General features: G+C 28.6%; 2 protein-coding genes across 2 annotated transcripts; both read right to left on the reverse strand.

The window, feature by feature from the left end:
- Positions 1 to 10459: 10459 nt before the first annotated feature.
- LOC127278181 (uncharacterized) lies at positions 10460 to 13957 on the reverse strand. Its single transcript, XM_051299759.1, has 3 exons — positions 11980 to 13957; positions 10615 to 10856; positions 10460 to 10465 (listed from the first exon to the last, which is right to left on the reverse strand). The coding sequence occupies exons 1-3, from the start codon at positions 13955 to 13957 to the stop codon at positions 10460 to 10462; spliced, it is 2226 nt and encodes a 741-aa protein (XP_051155716.1).
- A 1600-nt stretch (positions 13958 to 15557) lies between these two features.
- Positions 15558 to 22511, reverse strand: LOC127278182 (uncharacterized). Its single transcript, XM_051299760.1, has 3 exons — positions 22440 to 22511; positions 20767 to 21232; positions 15558 to 15697 (listed from the first exon to the last, which is right to left on the reverse strand). Exons 1-3 carry the CDS (start codon positions 22485 to 22487, stop codon positions 15558 to 15560), a joined length of 654 nt encoding a protein of 217 aa, XP_051155717.1. The 5' UTR covers positions 22488 to 22511.
- Positions 22512 to 22832: the final 321 nt, after the last annotated feature.

Here is a 22832-nt window from a genome sequence, read left to right on the forward strand (position 1 = left end):
ATCTCAGATATTGCAGGGATATCTTGAATGTCTTAAGATTATTTTTACAATATACTAATTTTTATATTTATGTTTTCATTACTTCATTATTGTGCATTTTGTTACTTATGGTATTTTTAAATAAATTAACCTGAGGCGTAAGGTAAACCACACCATCGAAACATAGCAATTTTAAAATGACATAAATTTGTTTTATTTTTTTTTACTTTCCTGTTGATCTAATTTATTACTTTACAATTTTTACATTTATTTAAAGAATTTAATGGATTTTTTTTAGTATTTAGAACATTTAAATGAAGGTTTGATGATTTTCATTTCAGGATGATAATATCGATAATTTTGCTCAGTTTTCTAATATTCTGCCTGGAGGAGATGTACCTGTTCCTTTTGTAAGTAGTAATAAATCGATATCTAACATAAGTATGATACTGTTCTATCTCACAGTGAATTTTAATACCAAACTATCTCTGATTTTGGATTAACCTAATATCTGCATCTATTATTGTTCTGATTTTTTGGTAATAATGTTTAATTAAAATATTATTATGAATTAAACATACAAGAAATATTTATATACTATATGTGACCTGGACGGTGAAAAGGGGGGTTTACGTGCAAAAAAATTTATTTTTTATTGATTGGTGATTTTGACAGAGGAAATTTTTTTCTTTTAGAATCACCAATTAATAAAAAATTAATTTTTTCGCACGTAAGTCCCTCTTTTCACTGTCTAGGTCACATATTTTACTATTAGTATCAGTTCATTAACCAATATTTCAAGAAATTTCATGTAATTAACATTGCAAAAAAGGTTAAGCAAAATAATTGAGATAGTACAGTATCATACTTGAGTATCTAAATGATTTTTATTATATACATTATTATCGGCAATATTAAAACTAAGTTTTTTGTTTTTCATTTTTTTAAAACTAATAAAATTTTGAAAAAATGGCACCTCAACAGTAATAAAAACCCAGTCGAAAATCCTACGCTATGTTGAGCTGAACAAAAAGTTGTTTTGAAGTATTGAGATAACCATTAGAGAATTGTGAGACAGTAGATAACTAGCTATAGAAAACTTTCAGGAAGCCTGTTATGGCCGATTTTTCGCTTCCACGGAAATTTTGAAAATAACAAATTTTGTACGTTTTAAACAAAGCATTCAAGTAGCTTTGAGAGAGTTATCAAAGAGTTGCAGGATTTTGCATATGATCAAAAATTAAATTTAACCTTTCTTTCCATCTTTATTTATCTCGTAAAAATATTATGTATTAGATTATTCTATTTAAATATTGAAGAATTAAAGAAAAATTATTTACGTCAGACTCGGTATTTCCAGTCTTTTTAAAAGGGTACAATTGTTTTATAAAATATCTATTAGTGATATTAAATACTTTTTTTAAATTAATTATTATCTTCTTTCAATTAAAAGTTAGTTGTCAATTAATTTTCAGGACAATGTGTTGCTATGTTTTTACCAAAAAGTGAAAATTACATTTGTGAAATTCCTTATGGTTGTTATGATACTTCATAAATATTTAAAAACAATATATAATGTATAAAATGTATTTTATGTATTATTATCAACGTCTGCTAAATATTTTAATAAATAATTAAAATATTTCGTAAATTTTTAACTTTTAGTACATTGTTGTCAAACAAAATTTGTAAATAAAAATACGCTGTTAAATTCATTTTCATAAATTATGAAATTCTAAAAGAATAAAGAATATATTATTTATAAAAAATATTCATAAATATCAAGTATAAAAATAATAATCTTTTTTTTTAAATATTAAATATTTTGTCTTTTTTTTAAGAAATTGTATTCATTATTCAATATAAAAGGTTTTCACCGTGTTCGTATTCCTAACCCCAAATTTTGCTCAAGTTAGATATAATTTTTTTCGTATATAATTTAAGTGTTTAAAAATAAACGTTTTCTTTGAAAAATAATTTTTATATAATATATAAAGAATAATTATTAATTGTATATAACGGATTTACAAATTAGTATAGAATTTTTATGATTTTTCGATTTAGTTTAATGTAATGAAATTATTCTAGTTTTCAGGAAGTGTAAAAAAGGTAATTAAATTACATATTAATTTGCAACTTGTGAAAGGAAATAGAATTGCTTTCTTACACATTAAACCAGGCATTAGGAAAGCATTCACCAAGCAAACTGGTAGACCTTTTGCTAGAAGCTGTCCACAGATATTCAACAAGCTGTAGAAAAAGCTTCCCGTTAAGAAGTCAGAAATAGGGATGAAAAAGTCGACTTCGACTTTAGTCGAAAGTCGACTTTCGATACTAAAAAGTCGACTTTTCGCGGTCGACTTTGATTCGGTCGCATGACGAAACTGTGGACTAACGGTTTTCGGGACGTTATATATTATTTTTCGTACATTGTGTTGCACGACATTATTTTTAATTAAATATTAAGCACATGGGTCCTAGTGCTGTTTGGATTTATTTTTCAAAAATTGGTGACGGCAGTAAAGTGCAGTGTACAGAATGTAAAAAGGAAATGTGTTTTAATAAGAATATTTAAATAATATTTAATAACAATAATTTCGATTGAATTATAATTATAATTAGATGATAAAGAATAATTTTAATATTTTAAAATAGAATGTTTTTACCATTAATGTAGAAATATAATCAATTACATTAAAAATGTTTATTCTGGATTTTTCCTTTCATAGTTAAGTATTACTTATTGTAATATAATTAAATTTAAGTTCATCAAATTAGATTTTTCTTAAAAAAATGATTCAGAGATAATTATTAATAAGTTATAAATGAATATTCTTAAAATAAATATGATTTCAAAAAAAGTCGATAAAAAGTCGACTTCGGTCGACTTTAAAAAGTCGAAAGACTTAAAGTCGATTGTAAAGTCGAAAGTCGACTTTTCGTTTCCCCTTTCCATCCCTAGTCAGAAAGCAAATATCACAGAATTTTAGGTCTAATGTATAAATAGTTGCCATGAAGCTTTTGAAACCTTCATAACAGTTACCTGAAGGCCATGTGAACCCTTCAGGGAAACTTACGATTTTCGACTGGGAATACTAATAATATTAGTAATAATAATACTTTTATATAATAATATTTAAATTTATTTACGTATATGTTATTCTTTATTATTTAAAATACTAATGGTCTGAGTTTTAATCATGTGCCTTCTTCAAGTACATTTATTTCGCAAGTAATAAATACTTGAGACGCCTACTTTTTCCTCAATTTTTAAATAACCGAATTTTTAATTAACATAATTTAAAATTACAAAAGTGTTAATAAACCGAATTTAAATATTTCAGAATTTTTAAAAAACCGAATTTTTATAGTTCCAAATTTTCAGTTTACACAATAAAAAAATAATCGAAATACCATTGGTTATAATTTTTATGTTCTCGAATATTAAAATTACAGAAAATGAAAAGAGCAGAAGTTTCACTTGACAGACTTTCTGTTCAACCTAACTGCGATTGGACAAAATTTTAAGAGAACAGAAATATCAGTTAACATAATTTCAATTTTGCAGAATTTTTAGTTAACATAATTTAAAATAAACAGAAATGTCATTTGACATAATTTTTATGTTCTCGAATTTTAACTTTTCCGAAAATAAAAATAACAGAAATTTAACTTGACAGACTTTCTGTTCAACCGAATTGTGATTGGACAGAAATTTAAGAAAACAGAAATATCATTTGTCATAATTTTAATTTTGCCGAATTTTTAATTTACAGAATTGAAAAACAACCGAAACACAATTTGTCAGAATTTTTATGGTCACAAATCTCAGATTAACCGAAAATGAAAACAGCAGAAGTTTCACTTGACATACCAAATCCATTGTGTATTCATTGTTTAAACAATCATCAACAATGGATTTATTCTATCAAATGAAAGTTCTGCTGTTTTTATTTTCGGTTAATTTGAGATTCGAGAACATAAAAATTATGACAAATGACATTTATGTTTATTTTTAATTATGTAAACTAAAAATTCTGCAAAATTGAAATTATGTTAACTGATATTTCCGTTATCTAAAAATTCTGTCCAATCGCAATTAGGTTGAATAGAAAGTCTGTCAAGTTAAATTTCTGTTATTTTTATTTTCGGAAAAGTTAAAATTCGAGAACATAAAAATTATGTCAAATGACATTTCTGTTTATTTTAAATTATGTTAACTAAAAATTCTGCAAAATTGAAATTATGTTAACTCATATTTCTGTTCTCTTAAAATTTTGTCCGATCGCAATTAGGTTGAACAGAAAGTCTGTCAAGTGAAACTTCTGCTCTTTTCATTTTCTGTAATTTTAATATTCGAGAACATAAAAATTATAACCAATGGTATTTCGATTATTTTTTTATTGTGTAAACTGAAAATTTGGAACTATAAAAATTCGGTTTTTTAAAAATTCTGAAATATTTAAATTCGGTTTATTAACACTTTTGTAATTTTAAATTATGTTAATTAAAAATTCGGTTATTTAAAAATTGAGGAAAAAGTAGGCGTCTCAAATACTTTTATTAAATCTATGTCAGTTTCATGGTGAGAAAATCTCTCACATAGTTGCATTTTTATTTTATTGAATTTAAAGTCAACAAATGTTAGGATTTGGTGAGGGTTTTACTGATCGTGGGACCAACCGCGTATATTCCATTTTACTTGCTTCTAAATGTAGTAGTGAGGCGGCGTTGCCAACTTGACATATGTGTGAGAATCTAACATCAAAGAACATATGGCAATAGTTTCAAAAATATTCAATTTCGAGTTTGCCGCGCTTATTTGTATGATACGGCAGCACTGTACTCACTTACATGGGTGAGGGATTCTCTCATCTGTGGTTTTTTGGTGATTATTAAAAATGAGAAAACCGGGAAATGAAATACTTAAAATGGTAAATTGAATAAAATTTTTATGAAATCGTGTGTTATGTATGTAAAGAATGTTTTCAAAGTTTCCAAATTCATCAGGTCGTATTATGGACAATAAAATCGGGTTATTTTATAAACAAAAAATTGTTAGTTTCTCTAAAATTTTGTTTTAAACTATGTTTATTGTTATTAGTATTAAATTATCAGGTATATATTAATATTAAAGGTATTATTTGCTTCATAATATATTTTAGTGGGAAAAAACTTTAATATCTTAAACCGGGAATTCAAAGACTGTAAAATAGTAGACACCCTGCTAGTGAAATTTTACACATTCACATGACAACTCAAACTGGATTTTTTACAGTTTATAGAATTATGTTTATAATATGTTATTTGTTACATTTTTTTAATGAACTTTTTTAATATTTAGAACGTGTAAATAAACGTTTGATGATTTCGTTTTAGGTTAATAATGCAGATAATTTTATCGGATCATTTAATATTCCGCCTGGAGGAAATGTACCTATTCCATTTGTAAGTATTAATAAATGATTTATATTATATAATATGTTCGAATCTGTAGAAAGATTATTATATGAACATCAAATTAATTTTATTAATTTAAATTTAATTTAATTTCAATTGCAATTTAATTTAATTGTAATTTAATTTAATTTTTTAAATTAATTTTTACTTGTTTTCTATTGAATATATTAATTCCTAATTTCTGTTTTTGTAAAAGTTTTAAAATTAATTTATTAAACTAGTAATTATTAATTTAAATTTAGAGAATATTTATTTGTTACTAAGAATGCATTTGTTTTAATTTATACAGTTTTGTAGTAAAAAAGTAACATTAAAATTATTTTATTGTATTGGTATTTCTATTGGTAGGGTATTCCTATTCCATTGGTAATAATTAGTTTTTATTACATTAGAAATATGAATTTTTTAACGATGATTATTTCGTACATAAAGTTTTAGATGAATTAATAAAACAGTAGAAATTCAATGAAAATTTAGTGACTTTACAGAAGTAAGCATGCATACCAATTGTGGTATTAATCCCTTAAACAACTTGAGAGGGTGGTTTTAATATTTAAATTTTCTTCTTTGCCCATGTATATAAACAAAATTTTGCCAAATTTGAGTTAAATTAGTGTATTACATTTGGGTATTTTGGGTAAATTTATTTGTGAAAAAGGAGTAATTAAGTATATATTTTTGATTTTAATTCTATTATGTAATTTTAAATATATTGTAAAATTTTGTATATTGATATTTAATTTCTTTAATATATGTTTTATTCTTTGTGGTTTTGTAATAATAATGGCCTGATTCGTAGCGTACCTGATGCAGGTTCATTTACTTCACAGGTAATTTATTTATTTAGTAGTACAAATGGGCTTTAATATGGTAAATAAAGTTTATTTTAAATGTTATTCAAATGATTAAGTATATATTTTGGATTTCAATTCAATTTTTCTATTTGAAACATAACGAAACGTAGTTAAAATTTTTTATTTATTTATTTAAAGTTACATTTATTTAGAGTTTAGATAAATATGAACGCATGTTTAAATAAAAAAATTTATTTTTTATCGCAAAAAAAAATATTTTACAAATAATGTATATTGTATATTGATATTTAATTTCTTTTATATATATGTTTTATTCTTTGTGATTTTAGAATAATAATGGCCTGATTCTTAACGTACCTGATGCAGGTTTATTTACTCCACAGGTAATTTATTTATTTATTAAGTAGCACAAATGGGCATTAATGTGTGATCTGGATAGGTAAAAGGGACTTAAGGGATTTAAGTAAATCTGATCAGTTTTTAAATTTTTTCCGACATATTAGATACGCCATTTTGAATTTTTGAAATTTGATGGCAAGTTCCTAATCAGCGACCTCAAAAATCCTCCGAGTAACAAGTTTCAAGTCAATCCAACTAATTTTGCTTCTTCGTGGAGGAAGCTTTGTAGTCTTTTTGTTTATAAAAATTTTCAAAGTGACGGAAACAAATTTTTTTCTATATACACGGAGAGAAAAATCATACTATATTCACATGGGTTATGTCACTCATTATTCACATCACCTGTGACGTGTTTTTTTTACACAAAATTCATGTGTTTATTGGGTCGTAGATTTCTATGCAAGAAAAGTTTGGAACATGTACTATATTTGCTTCAAGTCCATGTCGTAAATACTCCCCTCCACTCAATGCGAAATTTGCTTGAAATCCATGCGCTTTTCGGATGGATTTCTTGCAACGGAGATAGAAATGATAGTGCGCATGCGTGACTATATATATATATATATGACTAGACACGTGAACGGGAGTCACGCATGCGCACTAGCATTTCTATCTCCGTTGTAAGAAATCCATCCGAAAAGCGCATGGATTTCAAGCAGGTTTCAATGGATTTAGATAAAATTTTGTAGGCTCATTTATCATAATAATATCATCTCAAATCTAACCAAAGGATTTTAAAAAATACAACAAAAAAATTTATCGTCTTTTTTCCAAAATTTTTTTTAATTAAAAAAATTTTTAAATAAAAAAATTTAAGGTTCTATATAATAAAATCGTATTCCGTACGTCAAGACAAATCGATTGGTATATATAAAGTATAATTTCAATTTAAATTTAAAGAATTAATGAAAGTTAAAAAATCAAAAATTCACATTTTGGCAATAAAATTTTGTGATTTTTTAAATTGAAGTTTATATATGAAATAATTGTATTCCTTGTATAAAAACGAATCGATTAGTATATATAAAGTATACATTTGAGGTAAATTTAATAAATTAATGAAAGTTAAAAAAAAAAATTCTCATTTTAGCTGAAAAATTTTGTGTTTATTTAAATTCAAGTTTAAATATAAAATAATTGTGTTGCTTGCATTGAAACAAACAGATATAATTGTAAATAATTATATATTATACATTATTTTTCATTGATTTTTAGAAATTTCAGCTAAAATGTGAATTTTTGATTTTTTAACTTCCATTAATTCTTTGAATTTAACTCAAATGTATAGGTACTCTAATGTTTATATTATTATATTATTTTTGTATGTTTATTTCAATGTTAATACTTTCTTCACGAGGAAGAAAATTTTTTTGCTGATCGTAAAGAGGAAGCAAAATTTACAACTTGTTTATTTTTGTCATCCGCCATATTGGATCCGCCATTTTGAATTTTTAAAAACAGATTTCAGATTTGTAATCAGGACCCCGAAAACCTACGAGTAACAAGTTTCTTTTAAATTTTTTGTTAAAGTTATAATTCAAGTTTAATTCCGATTACCTTATAATAAGGTATAATATATAATATATAATATTATAATATATAATATTATAATTTGTGAATCCAGCTATTCTACAATTTCGCATTTATATGAAGTTTATAAAATTAATTATAACCAACTCTATCAATAGTAAATTTAAAAATAAAACCCTTGGATTACATGTGATTTGAATTTTTCCGTCAACTAATTTTGAAATGTTTCAATTTTTCAATTATTTCCAATTTTTCATGAAATATTTAACTAAATGAAAATTTCATGAAATTTTATATCCCTACAGTTCATATTGCTTTCAATACAATTGAATGTCATTAAATACAAAATAAATTCTAATTAAAAATGAGCATTTTTATTAAAAATATATTGCTTTTTTTAAATATAATTTAATCACGTATAGACAGATCTCGAATCTGTGGTGGTAGGTGTATTGGGTTATGGAGCGGTCACACCTCGGCTGCAGGAGCAGTTGCCCATGGCAACCGTGTAAGAGTAAGAGAGATAGAAGATTTTCCATCTCTCTTACTCTTACACGGTTGCCATTGGCAACTGCTCCTGCAGCCGAGGTGTGACCGCTCCATTAATCGTTTACGTTTTGGTGCAAAATGCTGGTTCTAAAAATTGCCACTGGCGCTGTATGTTAAAGGTAAGGAGTGTTTAGAATAGAATTTTGTGACAGCATAAACGTAGACGGAAACAGAAGAATGCATTAGAAAAAGATAAACATATCTGTCATTCTCTAATTTCTTGTTTTGTTTACGTCTATGTGTATGTTAATGTCACAAAATTCTATTCTAGGCACTCCTTTAAAAAGTGATACAAAAAATATACCTTTCCTTTTCTAACTCATTCTTCTGTTTGCTTTTTGCGGTTATGTTTATATAGCTGCGTTGGCCTTTACCATTTATTTAATTTATTATTATATGTTCACAATTGAATTTTAAGGTTATAAAAATAATTGTTAATTAAACACATTAAACAATATTTACAAATTTATAAGTTATTAAAAATTATTCTTTTATGGCATTTACACACCTTTTGGTTTTTCAATTTTAAAATTGTCCAGATCATTGCACTGAATTAAAAAAGCACGGAATCTGAACTGTGATAGACACTGGCGATTTAAAATATTTCTGATAGCAATTGTTCTTAAGCAGTGGTACCAATACTGTCTTTCGAAGTATGGACGCTGCACTCTTAGTACGGTATCTGTCTTTCAAAAGCTCTAATGCTGCGTAAACTTAGTGTCAGATGCTGAACTTATGCTTTTCAGAGGCGTTTACGACATTCTCTCTTTTGCACTATGAGCATGAGTTTACCTTTTTCTAGTCCCATTAGATAGAAAAAGATGGACTTATGCTCATAGTGCTTACAGCGAGAAAATTGAAGTACGTCGTAAACGCCTCAGATTCCGTCCTTTTTTTCTCTCAGTATGGAGTTAAAAAGAAACATCTTCTGTCTTTTTTACTCCAATGGTCTGGACAATTTTGAAACTGAAAAATCTGAATTTGTCAGAAATTAATCAACGTTTATTTTTGGTAATACTATCGTTCTCAGTATTATTCTCTCAATAATATAACTAACTCACCATACTGCACTGAAAATTTACTGAACATTTACAAAACTTTAATTACAAATTTCGCATGTTGAGTTGCGAAGTTTAGTAAATTTTATGTAAATATTAAAATACCCGGCTTGTTTATATGTTTGGTGCAAAAGTTGACTAAACATTTAAATTAAAGCTTTATTACATGAACATTTAACGAAGCTTTAAAGTTTTTTCGGAAAATCTACCCTCATCTTTTTCTGCTTCGTGATACTTGCATAAATCTATCTTACTTTTACATTTTTTCAAAAAATACAGACTGAAAATTTAAAAGTAAAACAGACTTATGCCCAAATCATATGTAAGAGAGGAAAGAGAGAGGAAATTTTTTCTAAAAAACTGTGACCTTACCACCTTTAAAAATTGATTCAGAAGAATTTTTAACAAAGTTAAACATTTCAATTAAATATTTCTTGGAAAACAAAATTTTTGACAATGTTTGTTTCTCTTTGATCTCATAAATATATTTTAAGCGAACTCCAAGAACGAACACGTGATAATGCAACATAAAGTTGTCCGTGATTAAAAACGTCCCGTCTAAGATCAATTCCAATTTTGTCAAATGTCTGTCCTTGTGATTTATTAATTGTCATTACAAAAGCAATTTCAATAGGAAATTGTCTGCGCCCAAACTGAAATGGATACCGATCATCTCTGTATAAAGTTATTCGATTAATGAACACAATTTAACCAAATTTATCTCCAGTTAAAATTTTACATTTCAATAAATGATTTTTTAATTCCAAAACTTGAAGTCGGGTTCCGTTGCACAACCCTTGCACATTGTTCTCACAGGTTTTAACCGTATTAATACTGGTATAAATTTTTTCTGTTGCGACATTCAATAATTCAACAACTGATCTATTGATATCATCTACATCAACATTTCGAGCAGATAATATTGCCATTTTTGTTAATTTGTCAAATTCTTTGTTTCTAATTACGTTTCCATAAGTATCTTCTGCAATATCTGTACCTGGAGGAGCTATACATTCTTCTGGTAATTTTAAATCATTTTCATCGTGATTTGCTGTTCCATTTCCAACTTGTAATAAAAAATTTGAAAATTCTTTTTCATGTTGCAATGCGCGCATATTTACTATAAAACTGTTCAAATCTTCAAAAATATTAAAACTAAAATTTTTTCCTTTTTATTTTATTAAAGTTAATAAAATTCTGAAAGAAATGACACCTTGACAAAGAGAATATGTTAATTTTTCAATTAGATATCTAAGAAAAACCCAATTTTCAATGTTTTTACTATTTTTTATATTTCTCTGACAAAAATTAATATTTTTAAACGTTCTTAGGCTCATTGAAATCGTATTTTGTTATGCAATTTAAATTATATAAAACAATTCATGTACACATTCTTCCCTAGCGTATGCAAACCGTGAAAGTTGGCTCATAAAATGTCAAAAAATTTAAATTTAATTCTACAATAAAATATAATGTTTTAAAATCAAGTAAATATATCATTCTAAACTTCTCTGATTTATGTAAGTAAATTTAAGATTTATACATTTTACTGATCATTTTTTGTCATATAAATATTAATCACAATTTTTTGACATTTTATGAGTCAACTTTCACGGTTTGCATACGCTAGGGAAGAATGTGTACATGAATTGTTTTATATAATTTGAATTCCATAACAAAATACGATTTCAATAAGCCTAAGAACGTTTAAAAATATTAATTTTTGCCAGAGAAATAAAAAAAATAGTAAAAACATTGAAAATTTTGACATTTTATGAGCCAACTTTCACGGTTTGCATACGCTAGGGAAGAATGTGAACATGAATTGTTTTATATAATTTAAATTGCATAACAAAATACGATTTCAATGAGCCTAAGAACGTTTAAAAATATTAATTTTTGCCAGAGAAATAAAAAAAAATAGTAAAAACATTGAAAATTGGGTTTTTCTTAGATATCTAATTGAAAAATTAACACATTCTCTTTGTCAAGGTGTCATTTCTTTCAGAATTTTATTAACTTTAATAAAATAAAGAGGAAAAAATTTTAGTTTTAATATTTTTGAAGATTTGAACAGTTTTATAGTTGTTGAAAAAGCAGAGTTCGCACAATTTCGGACGGTAGTGTAGTCAATGATGAATCACTGTAAATGGCAATTGGTAATTTAAAAGTTCTGTGAACAGTTTTACCATGAGGTAATAAGGTAGCTGCAATGCCAGTAAAAGCCATAGTACAAACTTTTTTCTTTTCACTTTGTAATAAGTGATACAAAGTTGTGTAAACAAACGTTTTTCCTGAACCACCAGGGCCATCAATGAAAAAGCATCGAGATTTGTTATTAGCAACTGATTGCTCTTCATGAACTGTTTTTAAAACTACATCGACAATTTCTTTTTGCTTTTCATTAAGCTTTCGGTATTGTGCACTACCAATTGTTTGATGTTGTTCTAGCAATATTTCATTTTCAATGTCATCTTCCGTTTCTGTTACTTGTGGCATTGATGGAAAAGATGTAAGACTTGAATTTTCAGCAGTAAGTAATGTATTGATATGAATGTACACTTTCTTTTGTGCTAGGTCTGCAGACATTGTCCTTGAGTAGTCTTCGGATAAAGCATCTTTAAACTTTTCCCATAATTCTTCTGGATGTACAGGTTGACAGTGGACCAAAATTCTTACAAATAACTGTCTTAATTGTCTGGGCATCATCCAAACTTCTGCTTCATGCATGGCATTTTCCCACTCATCATCATCTTCAATTAAACCCAATTTTAAGCATGTAAAAACAAAGCTATCATGTACTACACCATCAACTGTTCTTAAATGTTCATAACTTGTAGCTCCTTTCACTGTTATTAATAATAATCTCAAATGATATAATTCAGGTTGTGATGGACTCACGGAATACATACGACCCAAGGTGTTAAAATGTTTTTTGCGTTTTTGCCAGGTGTTAGCATTAGATGAACCCTTTTTTTGAAATACATAATGCAACGGAATTTCAGAGTATGTGTAATTTTTAGCATGTGGATCTCGATTATTTAAAGCAAAATATTCAGTAAGTTCTGTTGATCGATTCAAAGCAGATCTGACTGTATTCGGATCATCTACATTATCTACTATAACCGTTTGTTGATTCTGCAAATGAACAGGAAGTCGATAAATTGTATGACTTTTACCTTGCAAATTGTTGCTCAATATACGACCACATACTTCGGGCGGACTAACGTAGCGACTTTCAACATAATGTTTTATTTCATCATGTTCAAGAACATTTACTTCTTGATTTTCATTGCTTTGTGCTTCTTGAATCACGACAGCAGCAGCGTCGTGTCCTTTATAAATGTATTTATAAAGGTATTTCACTGCCTTAATGCTAGTAACAACTTCAACGTTAATATAGCAATTCAATCGCAATAAAAGTTCCTTATTATGGGGAACAACATGTCGGTTATCAAATTGAAAACCATCACGACGGGTGTAAGTTACAGTATTTCGACGTCTGTAATTTGGATAACCGTCTTCGACCTTATTCGTTTGATCGTTGAATTGTTTTGGATAATTTTTAGAGCATTTGCCATCCTTATCTAAACACCAATCTCCACAAGGACCATGAATCATATTAGCAACGACGATTTCATGTAACCGTGGATTTTCTGCAGGGTCAGGAATTTCGGCTGAAATTATTTTATCTACAATTTCAGGTGTTGTAATCTTAGAATTTGGTTTTTTAATTAACAAATGAATATGTGGTAATCCTCGTTTTTGATATTCAACGACATAAACATAAGCTTGCACTTCACCAAATAATTTCTCTTTAACTATTATATTAATGAACTCTTCCTTTTTTAGTTCAAAAACGCGAGCCACAAAATCCGGTCTGTCAGAAGCAGTTTGCCCATCTAAAAGATTTTCAGTAATTTCTCTCCACTTTGGATTGCAAGTCATTGTAGTAAATGTATCAGGTTTACCAAATTGTCTTACTATTGTCATTGCATCCTGATAATTCTGTTGCATATTTCGAGGTGATCCCTGATAAGTTGAAGGAAGGACAACAACTTTTCCTACACGGCGACTTGTATTATCTACAGTTTTTTCTAAATGTTCTAAAAGACTTTCATATGTATCAGCTCTTAACTGTTTTTGATTGCCTCTTAAATAATTCATTTTGTCTTTTTCTACTTTAACGTAATTGTCAACGGTCTATTGTTGAAACAAACGACGTCCCATTAAAATATAATTTGGCTCATTTCGAATAGCCATCCGGTGTTTAATGTAAGCATTTCTAGTTACTCTACTGCGTGTACTGCTACCACCAAACATTTCCATACCATCGTACCAACCCACAGTGGCCGATTTCCCGAAAAACCTGGCCAAAAGTCAAAAATTTTTTTTTAGAAATTTATACTTTTTATTATTGAATATTATAAAGGAGGGTTCACTGCATAATTTTGCGAAAAAAATTACACTTTTTTTATCACCAATTTATTATGTGAACAAGTAAAAGTGATCTTTGCCAGAGATTTACTCAGAACGTTTCATAACTATAAATTTTCGTCACAGTTAAAATAGTGAAAATATACTAATATACAGCAGATTTTTGAATATCTTTTTTTGGGAATTATTAACAAAGGTGTATGAAATAGGTTGAATGTATTTATCATCACATTTAAAACGTAGAGTTTTTAAAAAATGACATTAAACATCGCTATTCATGGCTACGATTTTTGCATTGTTTTATCAACGTAAATCCGATATCCGATATCCGCGCCCTACCTGGTATTATCATAAACTAGAATATATTTTTGATTCATTTTAATTGAAATCAGCTGCCCCAAGCTGCCCCTGCAGTTTTGGTATCACTTTTTATTTCACCCAGCGCGGTTTACCGACAGCGCGTTGCACCGGCCGCCGGTGCAACTGAACGTGACAGACTGACTTTTTCTTCATTCGCATTCGCTTTAAACTAAAATTTAAGCACTTTCTGTAATTTAAAAAAAATAAACTCTAACACATATACGCAATTTTATAATACCAGCAAATATTTTGGATCCGCCATATTGAATTTGATAAAACAAATGTAAAATTTGATTTCAGAAACCCAGTAAACGTAAGTATACTAAGTTTGGTTAAAATCGTACCATTTTTTAATTTTTAGCAAAGTTTTTTAAAAACTAAACGGCCATTTTGGATCCGCCATTTTGAATTTGACACAACCAATGTAAAATTTGAATTCAGAAGCCCAAAAAACATGGGTATACCAATTTTGATTGAAACCGTATCATTTTTCGATTTTCAGTAAAGTTTTTTAAAATCTTAACGGCCATTTTGGATCCGCCATTTTGAATTTGACACAACCAATGTAAAATTTGAATTCAGAAGCCCAAAAAACATGGGTATACCAATTTTGATTGAAATCGTATCATTTTTCGATTTTCAGCAAAGTTTTTTAAAATCTAAACGGCCATTTTGGATCCGCCATTTTGAATTTGACACAACCAATGTAAAATTTGAATTCAGAAGCCCAAAAAACATGGGTATACCAATTTTGATTGAAATCGTATCATTTTTCGATTTTTGGCCAGGTTTTTCGGGAAATCGGCCACTGTGCAACCTCTGGTCCCATAGGGATAGAATAATGGATACGTCCATGGTTCAACATTAGCATCCATTGAGCTGACATATTGTAAATGCTTTGTATTTTTGTTACGAATTGTAACGTAAGATTCTGGAATTTCACCGTCCGCAGTAGTAGAAAAAATTGCTGCTACTTCATTGACTCTTTGAAAATTGTACCGTCTTCTATCTTGTCCTTTTTCAATTGGAATAATAGTTGTAATTCAGGTTCAGTGCCATTGTTGTCTTTTGTCATTGAAACCAATTCATCTTTCATCATTTGATATGCATCTGCGAAAACATTGTGATTTCTCATTACATTATCAATGGTTCTTAAAATGTCTGCATTTAATGTAGAATGCATATGAGAGATTCTTTTTCAATCGCCCCAGCCCAAAAAGTCAATGTTCTGGGATTGGCTTCATACTTTGGTAAATTGTTGTCCTATATGATAGTAATAAATCCCTAAAATATAAACTAATTAAAAAAATATTTGTAGAAAGTAGAGGGGGTTGAAGTTTTGACGTTAAGGGTAACATTGTCATTTTCAAATCCGTTTAACTATGACAAAAGTTAATGGATTTTAATTTATCTATAATGAATTTTATTGCATTTTTACGTACTTTTCAAAAATGTATACGAAATTTAAAAAAAAATTTTAACCCCTTTTTTTCAAAATCAACCCTTATTTTTCGATTTTCACCCCTTCCAGTATTTTTTTTTTTTTATTTTCATTGGAAAGCTGAGGTTTTTTCCTATGAGCTATGTAAATATGAAAGTGGGATAACAATAATTTTGTGAGAAACATAATATTAAATTAGGCGGTGCCTACCTAAATCCTCAAAGATGATCTCCAGGTAGGCATCGCCTACTTTAATATTCTGTTTCTCACAAAATTATTGTTGTCCCATTTTCATATTTACATAGCTCATGGGAAAAAACCTCAGCTTTCCAATGAAAATAATAATAAAAAAAAAAATACCCGAAGGGGTGAAAATCGAAAAATAAGGGTTGATTTTGAAAAAAAAGGGGTTAAATTTTTTTTTTTTAAATTTCGTAATCATTTTTGAAAAGTACGTGAAAAATGCAATAAAATTCATTATAGATAAATTAAAATCCATTAACTTTTGTCATAGTTAAACGGATTTGAAAATGACAATGTTACCCTTAACGTCAAAACTTCAACCCCCTCTACTTTCTACAAATATTTTTTTAATTAGTTTATATTTTAGGGATTTATTACTATCATATAGGACAACAATTTACCAAAGTATGAAGCCAATCCCAGAACATTGACTTTTTGGGCTGGGGCGATTGAAAAAGAATCTCTCATATTCATTCTATAATCGGTTGCTTCATTGGCATCAACAATAAATAGTTGACCAAAACTTGGCAATTCATTATTAGCGGGATACAAAGATGTATTCATTTGATAATAAATTTGCCCCTGAATTTTAAAACAAAAAGGTCCGGGTCGTCTATTATTAAATTCTACTAAATTAGCATTAAAAGAAGCAAATGAGAATGAACAATTATATTTACGTATGTTAACGAAAAAATGATTCGATAAACAATGGTTACCTTCGAATAATTGTTTTAAAATTTCTGGTGGATTTGGTAATTTTTCTAAGACTACCTTGCCATGGCTGCAGCAAGCATTAAAAGAATTTTCTGTTCTTACTTTTTCTGCCTTAAAATGTTTTGCTTGACAGTGAATGCATAACTCATTCATTTTGCCAAGGTAATGTTCAGAAATATTATTTAAGTCATTAGAATTACTGATGTGATGTTCATAAGCTAAATTAAATTCATTATTATTTACTGAATTATTGTGATTATTACAATAATTATGATCTTCAAAAACATTACGAGCATTATTTTCTAAAAACTTATAATAATCATGATCTCGTAAATCATTACGGTCATTATTCTCTGAAATATTACAATAATCATGTTCCTGTAATGAAACGTTTGAAAGGCCTTTAAATCTATCTGGAAGATCTAGTTTCTATTGATCTATTTTCAATTGGTCTAGTTTCTATTAGTCTATTTTTTATTGGTCTAATTTCTATTGATCTATGTTTCTATTATCTGGTTTTCTAAAATGGAGATTAATAATTGAAGGAAAGGTGGAAAGGAAGATTTTATTATTTTATTTTTAAAGACAAAGTACAACTAAAAATATTTTCACTTCCTCAATTGAATCTTCTTCTTTGACAAATGGTAAACGGCAACGGACTAAAAGATGAAAACGAAAAAAGGTTAAAATAAATTAATTCTTAATTAATTTTCCTACAGTACCAACAAAAATTAGTGGAATAATTATTTAAAAAGGAAGCTGTTGAGAATGTATACTGTATGAATGCATGGAAAGCATAACCGACGCTGTGCTTACGCGCAAGTTCTTTGCGCAGCCAGAGTCTGCCTCACGCTCGAACTTGGGTTCGAGCGCAGCGTCGGTTATGCCTTCCGTGCACTCAATTGACATAAACAAAATTTTGCACTACAAATTAACTGAAACTGTGTCATTTGTCTATTAAATATAAAAAGATTTAAATATATAGTTGTTATTTTATGAATTAAAAGTATCATTTAGCAAAAAAAATTATCTTCATACAATTAACAAATGTGTTCTAATCTAAAGAACTTTGAAGTTTTATAGTTTTTTAATCATTTTAATTTAATATATATTTTTTACTTTTAGTGATTGTTGAGATTATACTATCATATTTATTATTTTTTGAGTAAAAAACTGCACAAACCTCGAACTATCGATGTAAGGTAGCTGACAATCAGAAATGAATACACATAGAAAGCATTCACCAGAGTATTTACATGTTTCATTAAGACTACTTTTGTTCTATTAAAAGGTACCTTTAATACATGAGACAGAAATGACTCTGATTGGTGGACTTGTAATCTGCCAATCTACAATGGACTTCCTCAAATGTGACAGTCTTGATACGTGACGCGCCCCCTATAAAGCTGAGTCCAGAATGAGCACGTTACGTTATAAAGGCGCGTATCCACTTGACGAACACAGCGCGAACACAGTGCGAACGCAACACGAAGCGAACACGAATGACCGATTTTTTTCATTGTCTGATGTGTTCGCCCCGTGTTCGCCAGACGATCCACTAAAATTTCCCAGCAAAATCGAAAGGTTTGGCGTTCAAGTCGGCACCGGAAATTTTGTTCGGCCTTGACTATTTATTTGAAACTTTTCGTCACGGTGTGAGTACCTATGCAAAAAAAAGGGTCAAAAAAAGGGAAAGAGCGTTCGCGTCTTGTTGCCGGTCGATCCATCGGTTGTCGGTCTGTGACAATACCTTCAAAGGGAAAATGAAAGTATGAGTATACCCCGAGTATACCCCCACTTTTGTAGCTTCTCAGCCTCAAGTTAATTTTGAAAAAATTTATGTTATTAATTAATAATATAAATAAAGTTAATAAAAATAACTTTATTAATAAAATAATTACATAAATATTATTATTTATGTTATTTCTAAAATAAATTTCTACAAAATTAATTTAGGGCTGATAACTAGGTGCCAGTTTCATATGTACAATAATACTGATATTAATGATTGATTAAATAATACTGATTAATTAAATAAGTAATCATTGCCTTTTTTGTATAATTAATAACATTTATAAAGAAATTAACATTAACTGTCAATTCTTTTTTTATCTGAAATATCATTTAATTCTGTGCCAAGCAAGACCTATGCAAATAACATTTTTTTTTAAATCAAAAGTATTAACAAATGCCCTTACAATAAAAGGATATCTTGACATGATATTGGATATCTTGAAATCGTCCCCAGTTTATCCTAGTATATATCCAAACCGCCTTTATAAGGGATATTTTTCAAATATCCCCACGACATACTACGGATATTTTTAGTAAAAGTGATCCTTAATCGTATTTTTGAGCAGGACTAGATACCTGAATGATTTTATGAAATAAGCATTATTATTCAAACATGCCCTCAAAACTTTCACCTGGAAAAAGCAAATTTCCATTGGAGTAACTGCACCCCACAATACTCTGCTGTTATTTACAAAGAACGATTTATTATCTTTATACTGTCCTAGAGGAAGAACATTGGTAAAGGGAAAAACTGCAGGTATAACCTGTAGATTACCTGTGAAAGAAATACTACAAGAAATTTCTCTCAGTTGTTGACTATACTTCGCAAAGTACATTTCGTGAGAGCAGTGAAAATGTCTGATTCTGAAAATATATCGCTCATTTTCGGTTGTGCTTCAATTATTTTAAATAAATTAAAGAAGAAAAAAATAAGATCTCCCCGCTGGTGGTGTACAGAACTGTATAAAAAACGAACCGGCTCAGCATTATTAACCACATTAAAATTTCAGCACATTAGTGGACATTACAAAAACTTTACTCGAATGTCGCCAACAGATTTTGAAAATTTACTACTTAAAATAGGATCAAAAATCTCTAAAAAGAAAACATACTTTAGAAATCCTATATCAGTCCAAGATAGGTAAGTATTTACATTATAATTCCTTAAAAAATTACATTATAATCATTTAAAAAATTTCTTTCGCTCCACGAAATATTTTTTGAACGGTCTTTTTTAATTTTCTCAATATTTTATGTCTTTAATATTTTTACTCTTTAATTAGGTTGGCCATTACTTTACGTTTTCTGGCAACAGGAGACACATATTCAAGTTTACAATATGTATTTCGGATTTCAAAACAGTCGATTGGAAGAATAGTCCCGCAAGTATGTACAGCAATCATTGAAGAATTGAAGGAAAATATAAAGGTAAAAGAAAATATTTACAAGTATTATTATATATTAATATATTTATTATATAATATAAATTTTGTACTAATGCATGAATTACACATTCATGTATAACAATGTTAAGTCCTTAAGATATTCCAACAAATCGTGGGATATTACTATGCTATCCTATGGATACCCTTTTGTTGTGCGGGAATATTGTTCTTGGTAGATTAGTAGTAAGATTGAGAAGGAATGGAAGAGGAATTATTTGTTGGTTGTGAGTAAACTAAATTCTGTGTGTAGGACTCCTGCGATTGAAAATGAGGTGAATTATTGGATAATTGTGTGTTAGCAGGACTCGGTGTCCGATTGAAAGGCAAATGAGAAGAAAAAGAGGAAGGATTATATGGTGAATTTGTTGGTGTCAGAGGAATATAGGGTCGGAAAAAAGAGGGATTCTCAAATGATTGTGAGTTGTGTTGATTTGTAGAAGTTGATGGATATGATGGAAAATTCGACTCATTGTTTGTTGGTGGGATATAAATTGATTGAGGAAAATTAAACTGAGAATTAGAGGTCAGATTCTCATAATAACCTTGATCAGCTTTTACCAAAATGTTAAATAATTCACGTTCAACCCAATGCCGTGTTTGCATACTATAAGTATGCATTTTGCCCATAAAAAGATTTCCCACAATTGATATCAATGATGAATTACTATTTGGTTGGTTAAGACGGGTTGAAGCATTTCTCATGATATCCAAACATTCTGACATTATGCTGTTATCATTGTTTCCTCCCCTTTTTCTTTTTCGTGATGCTGGTGCTTGAGATGTTGATGGTTGTGGCGTTTGTGGTTGATGTCTTATTGGCATTTGTGGCGTTAATGGTTGTCTTATTGGTGTTTGTGGCGTTAATGGTTGTATTATTGGTGTTTGTGGCGTTAATGGTTGTGGTGATGATGGTTGCGGTATTGATGCTTGAATTGTGCATTGGTTGGAATCATCGTCATCAGCAACATTAATGTCTTCATCGTCTGAGGTTTCAGCCGTAATTTGTTCCTGAAGAAAGTATTCTTTTAATTCAATAGTAATACATGATACTAAGATATCAGTATAATACAGTTTAATTTATTTAATTTTAATAGTATACAATATTCACATTTCTTCAACTAACCAAAAAATAATTTGACCCTACATTAAACTTACTTCAACCCAATATTTAAGGGTTCTTAGCTTATTAACATAACCTCAAACTAAAAAGTTGTTTTCAACAGCAAAATATTACTATAAATGAACGTAATTATAATATATAATTTCACTTAATGATGCCTTTTAAAACAACTTTTTTTTATTTTTTTGCAGATCCCTACGAATGCAACGGCTTGGCTAGAAATTGAAACTATTTTTAACCAAGTTTGGAATTTTCCTCACTGTGTAGGAGCAATTGATGGAAAGCATATTGTCTTACAATCACCAATAAATTCAGGCACTGAATTTTTTAACTACAAGTCATTTTTTAGTATTGTTTTAATGGCATTAGTCGATGCGAATTATAATTTTTTATTTGCGGATGTCGGATGTCAAGGACGAATTTCAGATGGAGGTGTATTGAAAGACTCATTACTTTATCAAATGATGTCTGAGGGGACTATAGGATTTCCAAAAGAGAAAGAATTTCCAGGACGTACAATAAAGATTCCATATTTTATTGTTGGTGACAGTGCATTTTCTATGAACAAAAACCTATGGAAACCTTTTCCAGGGGAGCATGAAAAAGGAACTGCGAAAAGAGTTTTTAACTATCGACTAAGTAGAGCTCGTCGAGTTGTAGAAAATGCGTTTGGTATTATTTCGTCTGTATTTAGAATTTTAAGAAGACCAATGCTACTACAACCAGAAAAAGCACAAATAATTGTAATGGCATGTCTTCATCTTCATAATTATTTAAGAAAACATTCACCAAATATTTATTCACCACGAGAATCATTTGACCGCGAAGAAAATGGTATTTTTGTGGAAGGTTCTTGGAGACATGAGCAAGATATGACTTCATTGTTTCCATTGACGAATGTCCCAAGAAGAGCTAAAGTTTATTACGACCAAATTCGCAATGAAGTTGCCGATTATTTTCTTAATGAAGGAGCTGTAGAATGGCAAAATTCATATGCATAATAATATAATATTTCTGGAATATTATCTTGCGATTCACAAATTTATTAATTTAAATAATATTAATTGTAAAAGAAAATATAAAACAATTACTTACTGTGTTTACTCGTTTTCGTGGTTTATCCCTGTCATCTAAAAATCTCATTGTTTCATAAGCAAACCATCTACTCTCATATTAACAATTTTTAATTTTTTTTAACATATTCACATTCCTCATAATTTCACGATTACGAGCATGTGTTGTCCCAATTAAAAATGTTAATATTTAAAATGTTTATAATTTTTATTGAATTATGTCGCCTGAATCCCCAGTATCGATCTAGTCATGATACCGAATAAATTTTTTAATAAAAATTAAATCTTTTCAAATATCAACATTTTTACCCCTCATTTTTTTGCGATTCAGACATAATTTTTCTTTTTAAATGTAAAAATTTAAAAAGTCCCAAGACTGGAAAAATTGTGATTAAAAAAAAATTAAAACTTTTTA

This window comes from Leptopilina boulardi, unplaced genomic scaffold, assembly GCF_019393585.1.
Source record: "Leptopilina boulardi isolate dan_hultmark-lab unplaced genomic scaffold, ZJU_Lbou_2.1 LbouV2_198, whole genome shotgun sequence".
In the NCBI taxonomy this organism is placed as follows: domain Eukaryota; kingdom Metazoa; phylum Arthropoda; class Insecta; order Hymenoptera; family Figitidae; genus Leptopilina; species Leptopilina boulardi.